The sequence below is a fragment of the Sebastes fasciatus genome, chromosome 14 (genome assembly GCF_043250625.1).
Source record: "Sebastes fasciatus isolate fSebFas1 chromosome 14, fSebFas1.pri, whole genome shotgun sequence".
Taxonomy (NCBI): domain Eukaryota; kingdom Metazoa; phylum Chordata; class Actinopteri; order Perciformes; family Sebastidae; genus Sebastes; species Sebastes fasciatus.
In genome coordinates this window covers 19878251-19894433 of record NC_133808.1, presented here as the reverse complement: position 1 = coordinate 19894433, position 16183 = coordinate 19878251, and the positions used below count along the sequence as shown (strand labels likewise).

The 16183-nt window shown below is 39.4% G+C and overlaps 3 protein-coding genes across 6 annotated transcripts in view; 2 read left to right on the top strand and 1 right to left on the bottom strand.

The window, feature by feature from the left end:
* The window catches only part of ercc1 (excision repair cross-complementation group 1), a 192561-nt gene extending 189369 nt beyond the window's left edge, over positions 1–3192 (top strand). The window contains exons 2-10 of the mRNA XM_074659580.1: positions 124–213; positions 381–830; positions 1264–1367; positions 1564–1663; positions 1877–1953; positions 2256–2355; positions 2474–2545; positions 2660–2728; positions 2844–3192. Of these exons, the coding sequence (XP_074515681.1) occupies positions 154–213; positions 381–830; positions 1264–1367; positions 1564–1663; positions 1877–1953; positions 2256–2355; positions 2474–2545; positions 2660–2728; positions 2844–2906 (1095 nt within the window). The 5' untranslated portion in view covers positions 124–153 and the 3' untranslated portion in view covers positions 2907–3192. The remainder of the gene's footprint in view (positions 1–123; positions 214–380; positions 831–1263; positions 1368–1563; positions 1664–1876; positions 1954–2255; positions 2356–2473; positions 2546–2659; positions 2729–2843) is intronic.
* A 1722-nt stretch (positions 3193–4914) lies between these two features.
* prmt2 (protein arginine methyltransferase 2) overlaps positions 4915–16183 on the top strand; it is a 303518-nt gene continuing 292249 nt past the window's right edge. The window contains exons 1-9 of one of the 4 annotated variants that reach the window (XR_012597169.1): positions 4915–5305; positions 5396–5611; positions 8153–8314; positions 9697–9861; positions 9991–10166; positions 11666–11795; positions 11892–12028; positions 12254–12419; positions 12602–13830. Coding sequence is in view for 3 of the 4 variants with exons in the window: in XM_074659562.1 (XP_074515663.1) it covers positions 5216–5305; positions 5396–5611; positions 8153–8314; positions 9697–9861; positions 9991–10166; positions 11666–11795; positions 11892–12028; positions 12254–12419; positions 12602–12634 (1275 nt within the window). In the remaining variant the exon portion in view is untranslated. Of the gene's footprint in view, positions 5306–5395; positions 5612–6690; positions 6732–8152; positions 8315–9696; positions 9862–9990; positions 10167–11665; positions 11796–11891; positions 12029–12253; positions 12420–12601; positions 15550–16183 lie in introns of those variants that run through there. The other 3 variants (XM_074659562.1, XM_074659564.1, XM_074659565.1) reach the window with 3 other exon arrangements.
* LOC141782808 (uncharacterized) lies at positions 12473–15267 on the bottom strand. Its single transcript, XM_074659566.1, has one exon. It carries the CDS (start codon positions 15265–15267, stop codon positions 14218–14220), a length of 1050 nt encoding a protein of 349 aa, XP_074515667.1. The 3' UTR covers positions 12473–14217.

Genomic DNA, 16183 nt, shown 5'->3' with positions numbered 1-16183 from the left:
TACGGCTGCCGTAAAACCCCAAAGAAGAACAAGAACAAGAAGAAGAAGAAGGATGTGTTGTTGCTGTAGCTCCTGTAGCTAGATATCAGCAGTTGTGAAGGCGAGAGAATATAGTGGTTATGTTTACTTGAAAAGTCTTCATCAACTAAAGAAATGAAGAAGAGGTTTAACATCAACCTGGACGACTCTGCTTTCGCCAAAGAAAGATCACCAGTGGGTATTTTTGCTAGAATTATAACTTCTTTAAGAGGGCCAGCTAACATTAACTAGCTTTCCAGCTGGTAACTAACTAGTATTTTCAAATTCAAGTAGTTAAATGACATGATTAATTTCATAATTTTTGACTCCCAGACTAATATTTCCATGTGCCTGTATTCCAGCTAACGCCTCACTTTCAACCTTCATCATCCAAAGGAGGACAAAACGCCTCATCTTCATCTTCATCTTCAGCAAAGCCTGCTGCTGAGCCCCTGGACCAGCCCTTCTCCTATGCAGAATACATTGTGCAAAGTAAAAGCAATGTGGCTGCTCCTATTCACAGAGAGGGTCCCTCCAAACAACTCAGGACTGAAGGTGCTGGAGTTACCAGTCTGAAGCAAAGTGAGTCAGATCCAGTGTCATCTGCACCAGCAGGAGGAGGGTGTGAAACAGGTCAGGAGGACTGTGCTAAAGGGACTGAAGGTGGATCTGAAGGGGTGAAGAAGAGCGAGGAGACACAAGTGGCTGGCACACACCAAAAAGTGGGGAACTGTCATGGTGCAGATCCAAGCCTTAGTCTGGGTCCAAAACCAGTGGGGTCTGGGAGCAGCATTATTGTCAGTCCTCGACAGGTATGCATCAACATGTATGGGCCTCTTGAGTTAGAGCAGGTGTTAGATTTGTGCAGGAAATAACCAACTCTCCCCAGCCATACATGGTAAATGGACTTGCATTTATATAGTGCTTTTCTAGTCTTCCGACCACTCAAAGCGCTTTACACTACATGTCAGCATTCACCCATTCATACACACATTCATACACTAACGGCAGAGGCTGCTAAGGTGCCAACCTTGCCCATCAGGATCTGATCTAAATACTTCACACACCGATGGCTCTGCCTTCGGGAGCAAATTGTTTTACATCCACCCATCCTCTGCACATTCTTATTCCCATTCAGTCAGTTACTAGGTAAAGTTTGCTGATACCCATGTTTCTTTATTACGTTGCAATATTTTGACTGTCAACGATAGGTATGTCATTGCATATTTATTTGTACTAATTCAGAGGGGAAATCCCATCCTGAAGTTTGTGAGGAGTGTCCCCTGGGAGTTTGGAGATGTTGTACCAGACTACGTCTTGGGACTGACGACTTGTGCTCTCTTCCTCAGGTGGGTTTTTGTGCCTCAAGAATAGTGTGTGTGTGAATGTATGTGAGATGAAGACACGGTGTTTGCATGTGTATGTAGAGAAGCAAACAATATTTATTAATTCATATTTGATGTGCAAAATGCCCATTTTTGATGTTTGTTTTTTTCCCCCTCTCTTGTATGTTGCTGTGATGCTGTTTTTGGGCCTGTCTTAAAGTCTGAGGTATCACAATCTCAATCCAAACTACATCCACGACCGTCTCAAACAGCTTGGACAGACTTTCACCCTGCGAGTGTTACTAGTACAAGTAGATGTGGTAAGTAAGAAGATGTTTTAAGTTCAATATCATTACTAATTTTCCCTTACAAAGTGCTGACAATTTTTTCTTCAAATACTAGACACTGTATGAGAGACTGGTTCAAAAAGCTTTGTCAGGACATCTACAGAGATGTCTATAGCCCCAAGTTCCATTTATAAAGCTTTAAGAAGTAATGTAGTTTTTCTCACTGACATTGGTTTTTCGTCACAGAAAGATCCTCATCATACGCTGAAGGAGCTGGCTCGCATCTGCATCATGGCTGACTGCACACTCATCTTGGCTTGGAGGTAAGACCTGCAACAGATTGCCAATAAGACTGAACAGTTAGAAAAAGTGTGTAATCGAAAGATGAAGTCTGATATTCTGTTTTTTTTAACATGTTATGCCTCTTTGGGTTTGTTATGGGTATTTAATGTCTTTTCATTCTTCAAGAATTTAATTTTAACATTCAAGATATGTTGTTTTATTCTGGCCAGGATCAATGGATTTAAATTAGCCTTCTGTTGATCAGGGAACATTGAGCCTGACAATAAACTAATAAAATGAATAAATAAACATAACTAATATTTTCTTCATGTTGATTTGACAGTTCAGAGGAGGCAGGACGTTACCTGGAAACGTATAAGTCATATGAAAAGAAACCAGCAGACGTACTGAAGGAGCAAGTTGAAAAGAACTATCTGTCAAAGGTGTGTGGATTTGCCGTTTTCTATTTGAAGACTGTGAGGTCCATTGATGTTTTTAATGTGATCAATTTGCCAATTTCAAAAATATGTAAGAAATTTTAACGTGATTGACCAATTTAAGGTTACGGATTGCCTGACCACTGTGAAGTCCATTAACAAGACTGATGCCATTACTTTGCTGTCCACTTTCTCAGTGAGTACTACTACAGCGAAAGTTCGTCCTCAGATTGCTGCTGCTGACTTTATGGTGTACTCTGAATTAAACTTTTCATACTGAGATGATGAATTGCCGTGCTTTTTTTTCCAGTCTGTAGAAGGAATCATCAATGCCTCTAAGGAAGACTTGGTTCTCTGTCCAGGCCTTGGACCACAAAAAGTGAGTAAAAATACATGTGCACCATATGAATATATATATATATATATATATATATATATACATAAGGTAGATGGAACATTTCTTAAATTACCATGTTGACATTTTGTGCTTGCAGGCACGACGACTCCATGATGTGCTACATAAGCCCTTCCTCAAGTCGAAGACAAAAGATAGCTGAAACGTTTGACATGCTCCTGAAAAGAACTCTATAAAGTTGGTCGTCATGTTGAGCAGCATGCAAACACACCTACGCTTCAGAGGACTGAAATAAATACTATAAACGCTCTTGATTTACTGAGGTGAAGAAAGAAATGTGACTCTTCTGAGACTGAGAATCAACCAGGGGTGTTTTAACTAGCTGTTAGACACTGATTATGTACTTTATTGAGTTATGGTTTGATATCATGTCAATATGTTAATTGTTGAATTCATTTAATGAAAATAAATATTTTTTTATATTTGTATCCTGTAATCCTGTACTTTAATTATTTCGTAGTTACTTTGTTTTCAACGAAAAATTACCAGGAGTGCTTAAATGCCTTGCCTTTTTCACAAAAACTAGGGATAATTGAATATAACACTGAAATTAAGCTTTTTTAAGGTTAATTAATTAATTAAGCTGTTTTACTGTATAATAACTCAAGTATACATTACTTGAATGACTAATGGCTTTTGAATATGAAAAAAAGTAGTAAAATTACTCTAAAAAAGGAGTAATATAAAAGCAGTAGTCCTTGTTTTTAGCAACCTTTCTTTATGTGCTGAATAACAGTGGATCTTTCTGAAGAGACCCAGAAGCTGTGCTGCCTTTAGGGACTCCTCCGAGATTCCCAATACCATATTCGGAAGTCAACCATAAACTGAATATAAATATTATTGCAGTGTATGAAGTGTCACAATTGTACTTGCTTTTTAGTGCTTTGAAATAGGTGTAAGATGACTACTTGGAAATAAAATTGGCTGTGGTGGAAAAACGATAAAGCGAGATACGATATTAATATGAGAACCAAACTAATATTAACACTAATTCAAAAATAAAACATTTAACGTGGAGTGTAAAACATTTGCTATACGCAGTTCCATAACCGCATTAACTTACATGATCGCCATAAAGAGAACTCGCTAGTCATGGTCATGTCCAAGTTTTTTTTTGGACTCCAATTCAATTCAATTTTGCTTTATTGGCATGACTGTCAGGTGAACAATATTTCAATAAATAAAAAACAAAAAAAAAAAAAAAAATATATATATATATATATATAATTCATTAAGCAAATTACAATATATACATATTTAAGAACATACATGTAAATGGAAGAAAACAAAGTAATGTGTGTTGTGTCAATAAAACAAATAAAAAACAATTAACAATATATTGCAATATCAAAGGATAAATGTAAAAAAACAAAAAAAACATGAAGTAGAGGAGTAAATAAAAGGAAGAGTGTGAGTTACATCTATTATGTGTTGTGGTGGTTGTCTCTTAGGCTGTGACATGCACTGACATATCCTGCAGCTTCTATGGCGATGACACCACTTTCTCAAAGTAAATTTTATTTTGGTCAGAGAGGGAATCAAAATCTTGGAGTTTACATTTTAATTTTTGTAAAGAATTTTATCCCAATTTCTTCATGTTTATCGTATTTAACTAGACTAAACAAGTTAATGTCAAACATACATTTCATATTACATAGCATACGAGTACAAACGGCACTCCGTCTTGTCCAAAACAGACGTGGCTCGGCGTTAATTATATAACGCGGAAGTTATACGAAAGTGAAACTATAGCTAACGTTATATATAGACAATTATTTTTATTTTTTTTCATTTCAAAAATTTATGTAGAATACAAAAAAAAAATAAAGAAAAAGAATGATCATACCAACAAGTGGACAGTCACAAACAAGTAGTATTCACATACATTGAAAAGCATAAGAAAAATAAATTGTCAAACACTTGATGCCTTGATTTACATATTCGAAAAGGAGTGAGAATTTTTTCCTAATTTCTTCATATTATGTGCTACATTGTAGCAGGAACTATGATTCCATTATAAACACTGATATTCATATGTGATACATTGTAGCAGGAACTATGACTCCATTATAAACACTGATATTCATATTATGTGATACATTGTAGCAGGAACTATGACTCCATTATAAACACTGATATTCATATTATGTGATACATTGTAGCAGAAAATATAACTCCATTATAAACACTGATATTCATATTATGTGCTACATTGTAGCAGGAACTATGACTCCATTATAAACACTGATATTTCCGACAGCACTTGAAGGCACAGTAACTTATTCTGACGTCAAAACAGGAAGTACTCGTTTCCACGCCACAAGTTGAAGTGTTGTGATGATATTACCGCTCATTTCACAGCAACGTTAGTACACAGTTATTACTCTTTACCTACAGATACACCGGGTTATCTCCAAGTAAACCAAACAGCGACACAACTACCCTTCAGACATGCAGACAGAGAAAGAGGATGAGGATGAAGCATCTGTTGAAGAAGAGTATGTCGCACTGTCTAGTTTCACTGGAAGTGGCAGCGACCAGGTTGGTTAGAGACCCACACAGACACCAGGCAGTCATAATAACCGCACAGCTTCACTGGATAGTTGAAGCATGATGTGTTTTGTCCCTCAGCTTACTTTCAGTGTTGGGGACAAACTGCTGGTTCACGCCAAGCCTTCATCAGAGTGGTGGTGGGCAGAGCTGCGTGGGGTCATAGGTTATGTCCCTGCAAGCTACCTGCAACAGGATGCTGCTGCTGCAGAGGAGGAGGAGGAGGAGGAGGAGGAGGAGGACCCATGGCAAGATGAAGAATACTTCGGCAGTTATGGGACACTGGTTAGAGAGCCTGTAAAGCATCATACTGTTTGCATGTCACAACCTAACCATCTACAAGTTGCACAATACAAGACGTTTATCAACCCTGCATGCAGCCATGCATTTCATGATGATAGCTAATAAGATATAAGATAAGATATTCCTTTATTAGTCCCGCAGTGGGGACATTTGCAGTGTACAGCAGCAAAGGGGATAGTGCAAAAAAACAAGATGCATCAGCTAACAGTAAAAAAAAAAAAGAGCTAAACAAAGTGTAACAAATGATGAGCCATTTAAATAGAAGGGAGTATAAAAATAAGAGGAGTATATACAGTATTGACAATAAACATACTATTAACAAAATTGCACAAGTGGAAGATGATATTGCACAGTGAGAATGAAATGAAATTCCACCTGAAAATATTGCACAGTATGAATTACACCTTAGTAGTAATAATGATATTGCAAAGTCATTATACAGTATAGTGCAGTTATTGTCAGTTTTTGGTGTGTAAGTGGTCTACTGGGAGCAGTGCTGGTTGTGGAGTCTGACGAAGAATACTTCGGCAGTTATGGGACACTGGTTAGAGAGCCTGTAAAGCATCATACTGTTTGCATGGCACAACCTAACTATCTACAAGTTGCACAATACAAGACTTTATACTGATTTTCAACCCTGCATGCAGCCATGCATTTCATGATGATAGCTAATAAGATATAAGATAAGATATTCCTTTACTAGTCCCGCAGTGGGGAAATTTGCAGTGTACAGCAGCAAAGGGGATAGTGCAAAAAAAAACAAGATGCATCAGCTAACAGTAAAAAAAATAAAGAAAAAAGAGCTAAACAAAGTGTAACAAATGATGAGCCATTTAAATAGAAGTATAAAAATAAGAGCAGTATATACAGTATTGACAATAAACATACTATTAACAAAATTGCACAAGTGGAAGATGATATTGCACAGTGAGAATGAAATGAAATTCCACCTGAAAATATTGCACAGTATGAATTACACCTTAGTAGTAATAATGATATTGCAAAGTCATACAGTTTAGTGCAGTTAGTCAGTTTTTGGTGTGCAAGTGGTCTACTGGGAGCAGTGCTGGTTGTGGAGTCTGACGAAGAATACTTCGGCAGTTATGGGACACTGGTTAGAGAGCCTGTAAAGCATCATACTGTTTGCATGTCACAACCTAACTATCTACAAGTTGCACATGCTGACAATACAAGACTTTATACTGATTTTCAACCCTGCATGCAGCCATGCATTTCAGGATGATGGTTAATAAACATCAACATGCAGTGGCATTAAACTTACTTGAGTTAATCCATCACAGTAAATATATATTTCCATCGTCGAAGTTGTTTTGCTATAAAGCACTATTATTTGGTGGTGTTTACATTTTCAAGAAATGTTGGGGGAAAAAAATCTAAACCCAGAATAGATGTGTAAATTAAAAGGGACTGTTTGTAAGAATCAGAAATGCTTGTTAACACCGACACCTGTGGCCGTTAAGCCAATGAAAGTCAGCGTCAGGCTCGCGCTTGCTCTACATAGACATGAACGAGCATCGCTCAAAACAGACAAAAGACCAAAGCTACAGTCTCCCCTGCATCCTCCGACTGCAGCCAACACTGTTTGACAGACGGGCTTCACTAGATTTAACTTTGCGGATTTGGTGCTTCCGTGTAGTTTGTGTTGGAGTCTTGTCTGAACAGCGTAGCCACATGCGAGCGTGCATGGGACACCGACCCGGATTGATTTATACGTGTAAGAAGTTACGAACAGTCCCTTTAATCCATCACAGTAAATATATATTTCCATTATCAAAGTTGTTATCTTTGTTGTAATGCAGTTGCTATAAGGCACTATTATTTGGTGTGTCTACATTTACAAGAAATGTTGTGGAAAAAAAAAAATCAAATCCAGAATAGACGTGTAAATTAAATGTAAAAGGCTGCTGTTCAGCTATTTACTTTCAAAACTTTGCAGGTCAGCATTTCCTTGAATGCACCACGCAGGAAGACACATCAAAACAGGCCCTGCTGTATTACAATGAGGAAATTAATAGTTTATTTGCATCCCCATTAGTTGTTACCTTAGCAACCAATTACTCTTCATGGGGCAAAATCTAAAGCTGTGATGGATTACCTTTCAACGAAATTTTCAAGTCTCTGCAGTTTGTTATCCTGTACTGAAATAAATTGAAAACAACTGCTGCCTGGAAAGTAGAAAATTAAACCAAATACTTACAGCATGCTTTAATCACACAGTTAATGGGCAAAGAACTATGGAAGCCCAAAGTGTTCAATATTAAATAACACATTAAATAAATATCCATATGAGTAATACAGATTTAATGTAACCATGAAGGGCCTGTCTGTTTTGATTTTACAACAGCATTTCCACTTTTCATCACATAGTCTTTGTCTTTCAATAATAACACTTTGGGTCTCTAAAACATGCAAAACTGCCAATATCATCTTGATTAAAACATGCGTCATGTCATATGTTGCACTGGTATACTACTCAAGTGGTCATCAGTTGTATTTTATTTTTTTTAATCACAGAGGCTTCACTTGGAGATGTTGTCAGATAAGAGCCGCACTGAGGCGTACCGGCAGGTTATTCTCAGCAACAGCGCTTCCCTGAGGAATAAGGTGGTGATGGACCTCGGCTGTGGGACCGGCATCATCAGCCTGTTCTGCGCTCAGCTGGCACAACCCTCAGAGGTAACGTCCGACTGCATGGCCGGTACTGGTAAGGAAGTTGCTCAAACACTGAGGCGGTTTTACAGATTTGGGTGTGTTATTGTTTTAGGTGACCTAATTGGCGAGGGCTGGAGTCTAGGGACATCAAGCATCAGACATGAGGCACCAGAATTAGGGACAGCGAGCCAGCTGATTTCACAAAAAAAAAAGGATTTAAATTTGAAATGAACCTCCTTTTAACTCATCAAGTGGTGGATCGGTATTTAATACAAAAACCGAGATGTGCATGACATAAAACAGCATTGCACAGGCATGTACTCATTGTACTCATCTTAATTATCAAAGTCAGATAATATTTAAACACAAACAATTTACCAGTCAAACACTGGAACTAGTCATAAAGTGAACAAAGAAACATTAAAGAATAACTCACTTTAACCACACTTGATGAGGATAAGGGAACAGGTCTGGTTGGTGGCAGATCAAACAGTGGTGCTTTGTCCTCCACTCCTAGTTATAGGAGCACTGGTAGAGGACAGATTGAGCTCACCTGGGCCTAGTTGACTCCAGACAGCACATGTGAGCCTGTGGCTCCTCCCAGAGCTCGTCCCAGGGTCATGGCAGACATGGAACACTTTCTAACAGTTATGCTATTAGCAGCTCATGTAGCCAGTTATACAACTTTTGTCACATATCAGAATCAGAAATACTTTCTATTGATTCCCAGGGGGAAATTTGGGCTTTACAGTTACTCTTTTATAAACAGAAGAAATGTAAGAAAATAGAAATAAAAGGAGTATGTAACATGTAAATGATGTACATATTGCTACAATACAAATAAAATATATATAAAGAAATATGTACTCAAATTAAAAATGAGAATATAAAAAATACGAAATATGTACAAATATTTGCATTAAGACGTGCAATACATAACATATAACCACAGTGCAAAAAAAGTAAATACAAAATGCTGAGAAGTGGGATCTATTAAGTGTGTTAAATATAAATGCCAGAATGGTATAAATAAGAAATGTATAATAATATCTCTTATATTTAAATACTATATAATAATAATAAGTATGAGGTAGTACTCTCCAAGACCTGTGAACAGACTTTGTGTAAAATCAATGGAGTTTTTCTTTAACAACAACTTCTCAGCCCATCTAATTCCAATCATTGACATGTACAAATTTGTACAATTAAATTTTTACTCAAAAATGTAGCTCAAAGCTCTGAGTACATCTCAAATAATTCCCAAGAAAAATAGCCTGAAATGTGGAAAGCAAGAATCTCACAAGGTATGTGAAACATTGGTATGGCTCTACTCCCATCTGCTGGACAAGGAGTGTAACTATATGGTATAAACAGCATGGTGTATACAGAAGTTTATGGTATTGTAGGTGTATGCTGTGGAGGCGAGCTCCATGGCGGAGTACACCAGACAGCTGGTGAAGCAGAACGGCTGTGAGGAGGTGGTCACGGTGCTTCAGGGACGAGCTGAGGAGATCGAGCTTCCTGAGCAGGTGGACGTCCTGGTGTCTGAGTGGATGGGGAACTGCCTGCTGGTAATAATGACACTACCATTGCTAATAATACAAGTTGTTGTTGTTAAGATTTAGATGCATTATGTGGAGCCCATCCTGCTCTTCAAACTCTAAAACTCATCGTGTTTCTGTCTCTTTCCTCTGGTCCAGTTTGAGTTCATGGTGGAGTCGGTTCTGCTGGCCAGGGACCGCTGGCTTAAGGAAGGCGGTGTGATGTGGCCCTCATCTGCAGCCCTCACCCTGGTGCCATGTCAGGCCAACAGCTATTACGCAGAGAAGATGGCCTTCTGGGAGCAGCCCTACGGCCTGGACTTCACTCCTCTTCAGTAAGGCCCATTAGTCAACTGTCATCATCCCCACTTGGTGTCCTTTCAAACAGTTCCTCCCTCTGTTTCAGTTTTCCTCAATACATTAGTCTGTAAACCCTCCGCTCCTGAACTTGGAGAGGGCTGGTGACTAGGGACACCCAAGTATCGGACATGAGGTAACCGGAATTAGGGACAGAGAGACAGATATTGCCACCAAAAATTGACTTCATTCTAGATTAATTTCCACCGTAACATCAAATGGTGTATCTGCGTTAATTACACAAACAAAGGGAGATGCATGACAAACAGAATTGCACATTGCATTTACTCATTGTAATCGTTATTATCAACTCAAAGCCAGATAAGACAAAACAACGAGACACAAACAATATTCCAGTTAAATATGGGAATTTGGTCATAAAGTGAACAGACAAAAGACATGGCATTATCAAAGTGATAAACCTTAAAGAATAACTCACTTTAGAAACACTGGATGAAGACAGTGGATCAGGTCTGGCTGGTTGCAGGGCAAACAGAAAGGTTCTTCCTCTTCCCCTCTTAGTTATAGGACCACTGATCCTGTGGCTCCGCTCAGAGCTCATCAGGATGATGGCACACTTTCTAACAGTCACCAAAAGAGGGTGCTGATTTAAGAGTTATTTATTCCCTCTATCCCTGAGGGAATGGTTCAAGCTTTTCTGTCCTTTCATGGCGTATGTTAGTATAGAGACAGTTACCAGAATGGCTTCCTCAGGAAGGGGATGACTCAAACCGGGGAACAGCCTCAGGCACCACCCTGATGAGGACAAAATAGCCAAAAAGATTTGAGGAAGAAAGCATGGTGTACTGGAGTAGAGTTGTGCAACATATATGTACCAAACACAGGGAAACTGCATTAGTGGAGAATATAACTCAAGGATATTGAGTAAGGGATAATGTACAACGACCTGCTAGCTGTACATTATCCCACTTATTTCACAGCTACTTACTTAAAAAATCAATAATTTGACAAAAAAATATCAGAACTGCGTCCATAGCAACGGTCTGCTATAAAGAAATAACAGACCGTAGAACGCCGTGATTGACCAACCAGAATCGAGTATTCAACAGAGCCATGTGATAAGCTAGGGATATTTGTTACAACACCACAAACTGTGGCGTCAGCAATAACGAGAGACTATTTGAGGCTGCTGTTCTGTAGGGTGTTGCAGTTATTTTATCCACTTCCTACACTTTTATTACTTATTTAGTTATCCATATTTAGGTGGCCAGTTGTGACTGCTAGTCACAGTTGTGACTAAATGCATCATAATCTATACTGTTTACCAATATTTCTATGCGAATTACAGAGTATTCCACACACTGTATGGTTATAATAACTATGGCTTACACTCACAGAAATCATTGTTTAATTCTATTACATTTCTTAGTTATGTTATGTGTGCTATTTGTTCTTTTGCCATCTGTGGCAGCATACGCATTCCCCCGTGGTATTGAGTAACGTTTCATTCCTGCAGGCCCTTGGCACAGCAAGAGTTCTTCACCAAGCCCAAGTTCAGCCACCTCATTGAACCGGATGATTGCCTCACTGCTCCCTGTGATGTCCTGTGCCTGGACATGTACACTCTGCAAGTCAAAGACCTTGAGGTACAGAGTGTGCTCCTTTTCTATTACTCATGGCTCCACCCCACACAGCTTGCATTTTTTTTTATCTAATAGAGAGCCTTGTGTTTAATTTCTCAGGAAATAAAGGGTCAGTTTCATTTTGATGTGGAGAAGTCTGGAGTTTTTCATGGATTCACTGCCTGGTTCACCGTTCATTTCGAGAGCCTGGAGACGGGAGGTGCAACGGTGGAGCTAAACACCGGACCTAACTCTGAGTAAAACAGAAAAAACACTCATAAAGAAGTATAGTTTTTCCACTAACAGCAGTGCTCCTGAGCCCTTAAAGCTGTTTTTAACGGCCCAAACAGATCATTCAAATAATGTTTAAACAATGTCTGAGTATATCTCTGTTACAGGCTGCCTATAATGTTGTAATACTCTTAAATCGCAGTGTCAAAAACTGCAATGCAAAACAATATTAAGTACTCTTTTCTCTTCAGGCCAACACACTGGAAGCAGACTCTGTTCATGCTGGACAGGCCCGTTAGTGTGTGTGCTGGAGACTCCATCGGTGGAACCATTCTCCTGCGCAGGAACCCCGTCTGGAGACGCCACATGACCGTCACCCTGCACTGGAGCATCAACAGCAGCACAGAGAACTGCCAGGCAAACATTTTATCTTCACTTTGTACTTTGATTTATTGACTATGTCCATAAAGTGGTGGTCGATTGTTTTATTCTCTTTTACAGCCTTTTGGTTACATTTGTGACTCTCATGCAGTGGGACTACATACATCAGCCACCCAAGAGTCCCAACTTGAGTTGTTTTTTTTTCTCTCTGTCCATAGGTCGGGACAAAGAGTTTCCCCATGTGGAGGTGACAGATTCTCCGTCAGCAGTGGAGATCCACAGGAAAACAGTCGGATACGTCTTCCGTTGAGTTTAGGGTCAGTGAGGTTTCAGCTGTGAGCTGCTGCTGACTTGGAATGAAGTGTGACGGTCAAAGGAGGCTCATCAGACAGGACATGTAGTCCTACAGGCCCAGGTGATACATAGAGCACGCTAGGAACCATGTTATAGGAGCAGATTAACAAAGAAGAAGTTACATGCTAGGAATGAACTGTGGAGCATCACTGTAACTTTGACTAGCTAAGTGGCTTTATAGAAGACAATGACTGATAACTGAAACAACAAACTGTTTTGAACAGATAATTTGTTGTCTCATGGTGCAACAAAAGAAACGGTTTCAGTCCTCCACACTATGCTTTTATGTCTATTTTTACTCTATGTGCATATTGTTTTACAATACGCATTTACATTGTAATTTGTTCAAGTGCTATACATGCCAATAGGCTTGTATTGGTTTAAGAAAACAACATCAACCATGAATATAATGGTTAGGGCTGGGCGATATGGCCAAAATCTTCTATCCCTATATATGTCATTTCATATCTCGATAATGATATATATCATGATATAGCATGTTTTCTGGTAATTCAATAAATAAATAGTCCATATGAAATGACCACATGGTGAAACCTATTTTACTCCTGTGTGAATTAAATACTTGACAAATGAAATGAACAGAGTATTTTATCAATTTAAGAACTTGAGTGCAAAATGAACATAACAGTTTTAAGTGAAATTATGGAAAGAGAAAATAAATATAGGCCTAGCCTATATCGAGATAGAAACAATGTAATTTTTCTATCATTTTGATATATTGTTGGGCTGACCCGAATGCTTCGAAGCTTTGACAGCTGCCGTGATATTCAAACTTCAAATCACTATCAGAATGCTTTGTTTTGTTTTTTTATACATATATTAGTATGTTATAATAATGTATGAATCCCAAAATAGACCATGAAATAAGTAATAATCCCATAATTCATATTCAACAAGAATTATTATTAGTTATTCTTAGACGGATATCGTTTGTTGTGTGTAGAGGTGCGTGTGTGTGCACTAGTGCGGCAGCTTCAAAGCCCAAAAAATTGTATTTGGGACAGCCCTAATTCTGAATATCGTCATATTGCCCAGCCCTAATAATGGTTAGAGATATTTTTCTCTATTTAAAGTGAACGATGTATGCCACTGAAATGTTAAATTACAAGTGTTAATTAGCCTTATGAGCTAAAATAAGCATTAAATAACAACATTACAAAGATAATCATTCACAATAAATTAACAATTCTAAACAAGATAACTGTACAATTAGTAAACTTGTGTTGATATAAATCACAACAGTATTTTTGGAGTTATTCAACTACATATTAGCTCTTTGTCCCTTTCTCTGATCATGTGTAAACTTTTTTAGTTCTGTTGGTTTTTGCTTTTCTTTTGAAAATTACATCAACATGACACTACCGTCCTGCAGTTGTTATTAAGTGCTGTGGCAGAACTGTTGCAAGACATGTCTCAGTTAAAGAGCTTTTTTTTTGTCTAGATGCACACTCCCTGTTGGTCATGGCTCTGTTTTTATCTTTGCTTTTGCTCTGGAGCGTGTGTTGACCTCTGAGGATAAAGGCTGCGTGGGTGAGGACTCAGAAGGAGGAGGAGGAGGAGGAGGAGGAGGCTTGGAGAGTGGGACAAACTGGGGAGGTTTAACAACTTTGTCTTTCACCTCCTTTACCACACTTTTATCCCTTTTCTGCCTCAAGTGTTTATCACAGTGGTTCACAAACGTATCCAGCTTGACAAAGGTCTTGTTGCACACTTTGCAGTGATAAGGCCGCTGTCCTTTGTTGAGGCGGATGTGCAGCCTGATGTATGATGATCGTACGAAGGTGCGGCAGCAGACGCCACAGTTCAGATCCTCGGGGCTACTCTGCGTCTTCTGGGGCTGGTTGGGTGCTGGTGGTGCCGGCTCTGGTTTGGCATGCCCAGACGCCTCATCGGCCTTGTGAGAGAGCAGGAGCGACAGAGAGCGAAAACCCTCGCCACACTGCTCGCACCTGTACGACCGCTCACCCGTGTGAAGACGAACGTGTGCCAGGAGCCCGGCCTTCTGCGTGAACGACTTGTCACAGAAGGTGCACTTGAAGGGCTTCTCGCCCGTGTGGAGCCGGCGGTGGGTCTTCAGATGCGAGGCGCGGCCGAAGGTCTTGCCACACTCCGGGCATTTGAATGGCCTGTCCCCGCTGTGGATTAACTTGTGCGCCATCAGGTGGGAGGACTGATGGAAGTACTTGCCACAGGTGCTGCATCTGAACTTCCTCTCCTTGTTGTGAGAGGCGAGGTGAAGGGTCAGGTGGGCGGAGGAGATGAAGGTTTTGGAGCACAGGCTGCAGCTGTGAGGGTCCAGGCGGATGCGGCGGTGGGGCCGGTGGCGCCGCCCGTTGGAGAGGCTGCTGGTGCCCGCCTGGCAGGATGGACACTTGGAAGGACCGGCCGCTTTGTGCACACGCTGCTGTTTAGGAGGGGCTGAATCAGAGTCAGGCTGTGGCTGGATGCATCCACAGTCTGAGCAGCAGTGCGCAGTCTGTTGGTCTTTATCACTGCTTTTATCCAACATGGTGCATTCTTTGACACATCATAAGGACATCTGAAACACATAATGTTTATTATGGTTTACAGAGCTCAGGGTAGACATCCATTATATACAAAGCATACATGTGTCCTATCAGCTCTATTAGAACAAAAAATAACAATAATAATTATAATAATAATACTAAAGATCAAAAAATCAAAAATACAAAAGATCAGTGAGTGAAGGGGCAACTACAAAAAGGAATAGAAACGATGGAAGATGTATTCATGGTAGAAAATGAATAGATTAATAAAATTAAAAAATATATATATTTTGGTTGATGTGTATTGTGGATGTAGGTTTGTATGCGTTTTAAATAAATCCAATAATATTACCACAAATAATAATAATAATAATAATAACAATATGCACAGTACTACTATTAATATTTGGAGTAATATGGAGAAATGCCAAAACATAAACCATATGGAAACAGCAAAGGGAAAAGGTAGAATACATATGATAGCAGTACTAATAAAGCTGACAAAGAAAAAAAAAAACATGGATTATATTATCCTGTACTGTATGTCAGGGCACAATATATAAACTGACCTGTTTTATGGTTGATGAACTGACCAAACCGTAACATGCAAAACCAAGAAATCCACCTTGACAACAGATGAGCTGTATTGTGCAGCAGCCTCCTGGGCCTGGCTGCAACCTGAACAATGAGCTTATTCGATACTCGTAAAGGCGCACAAACAAAAGATTTTACATACCGTTTTCATTCCTAATAAGAAGATGCGCATGTATCGAGAGTTAATTCTGCTTTGAAGCGCAGTTAAACATCACAATAACAGATAGAAACACAACGGGCGGGTCGCATTTCATGCCCTGCTGTTTTCCTGCAAGAAGCTGCCCGGTTTGGTGACAGCAGCTGCAGCCTGCAGCAGCATCTAGC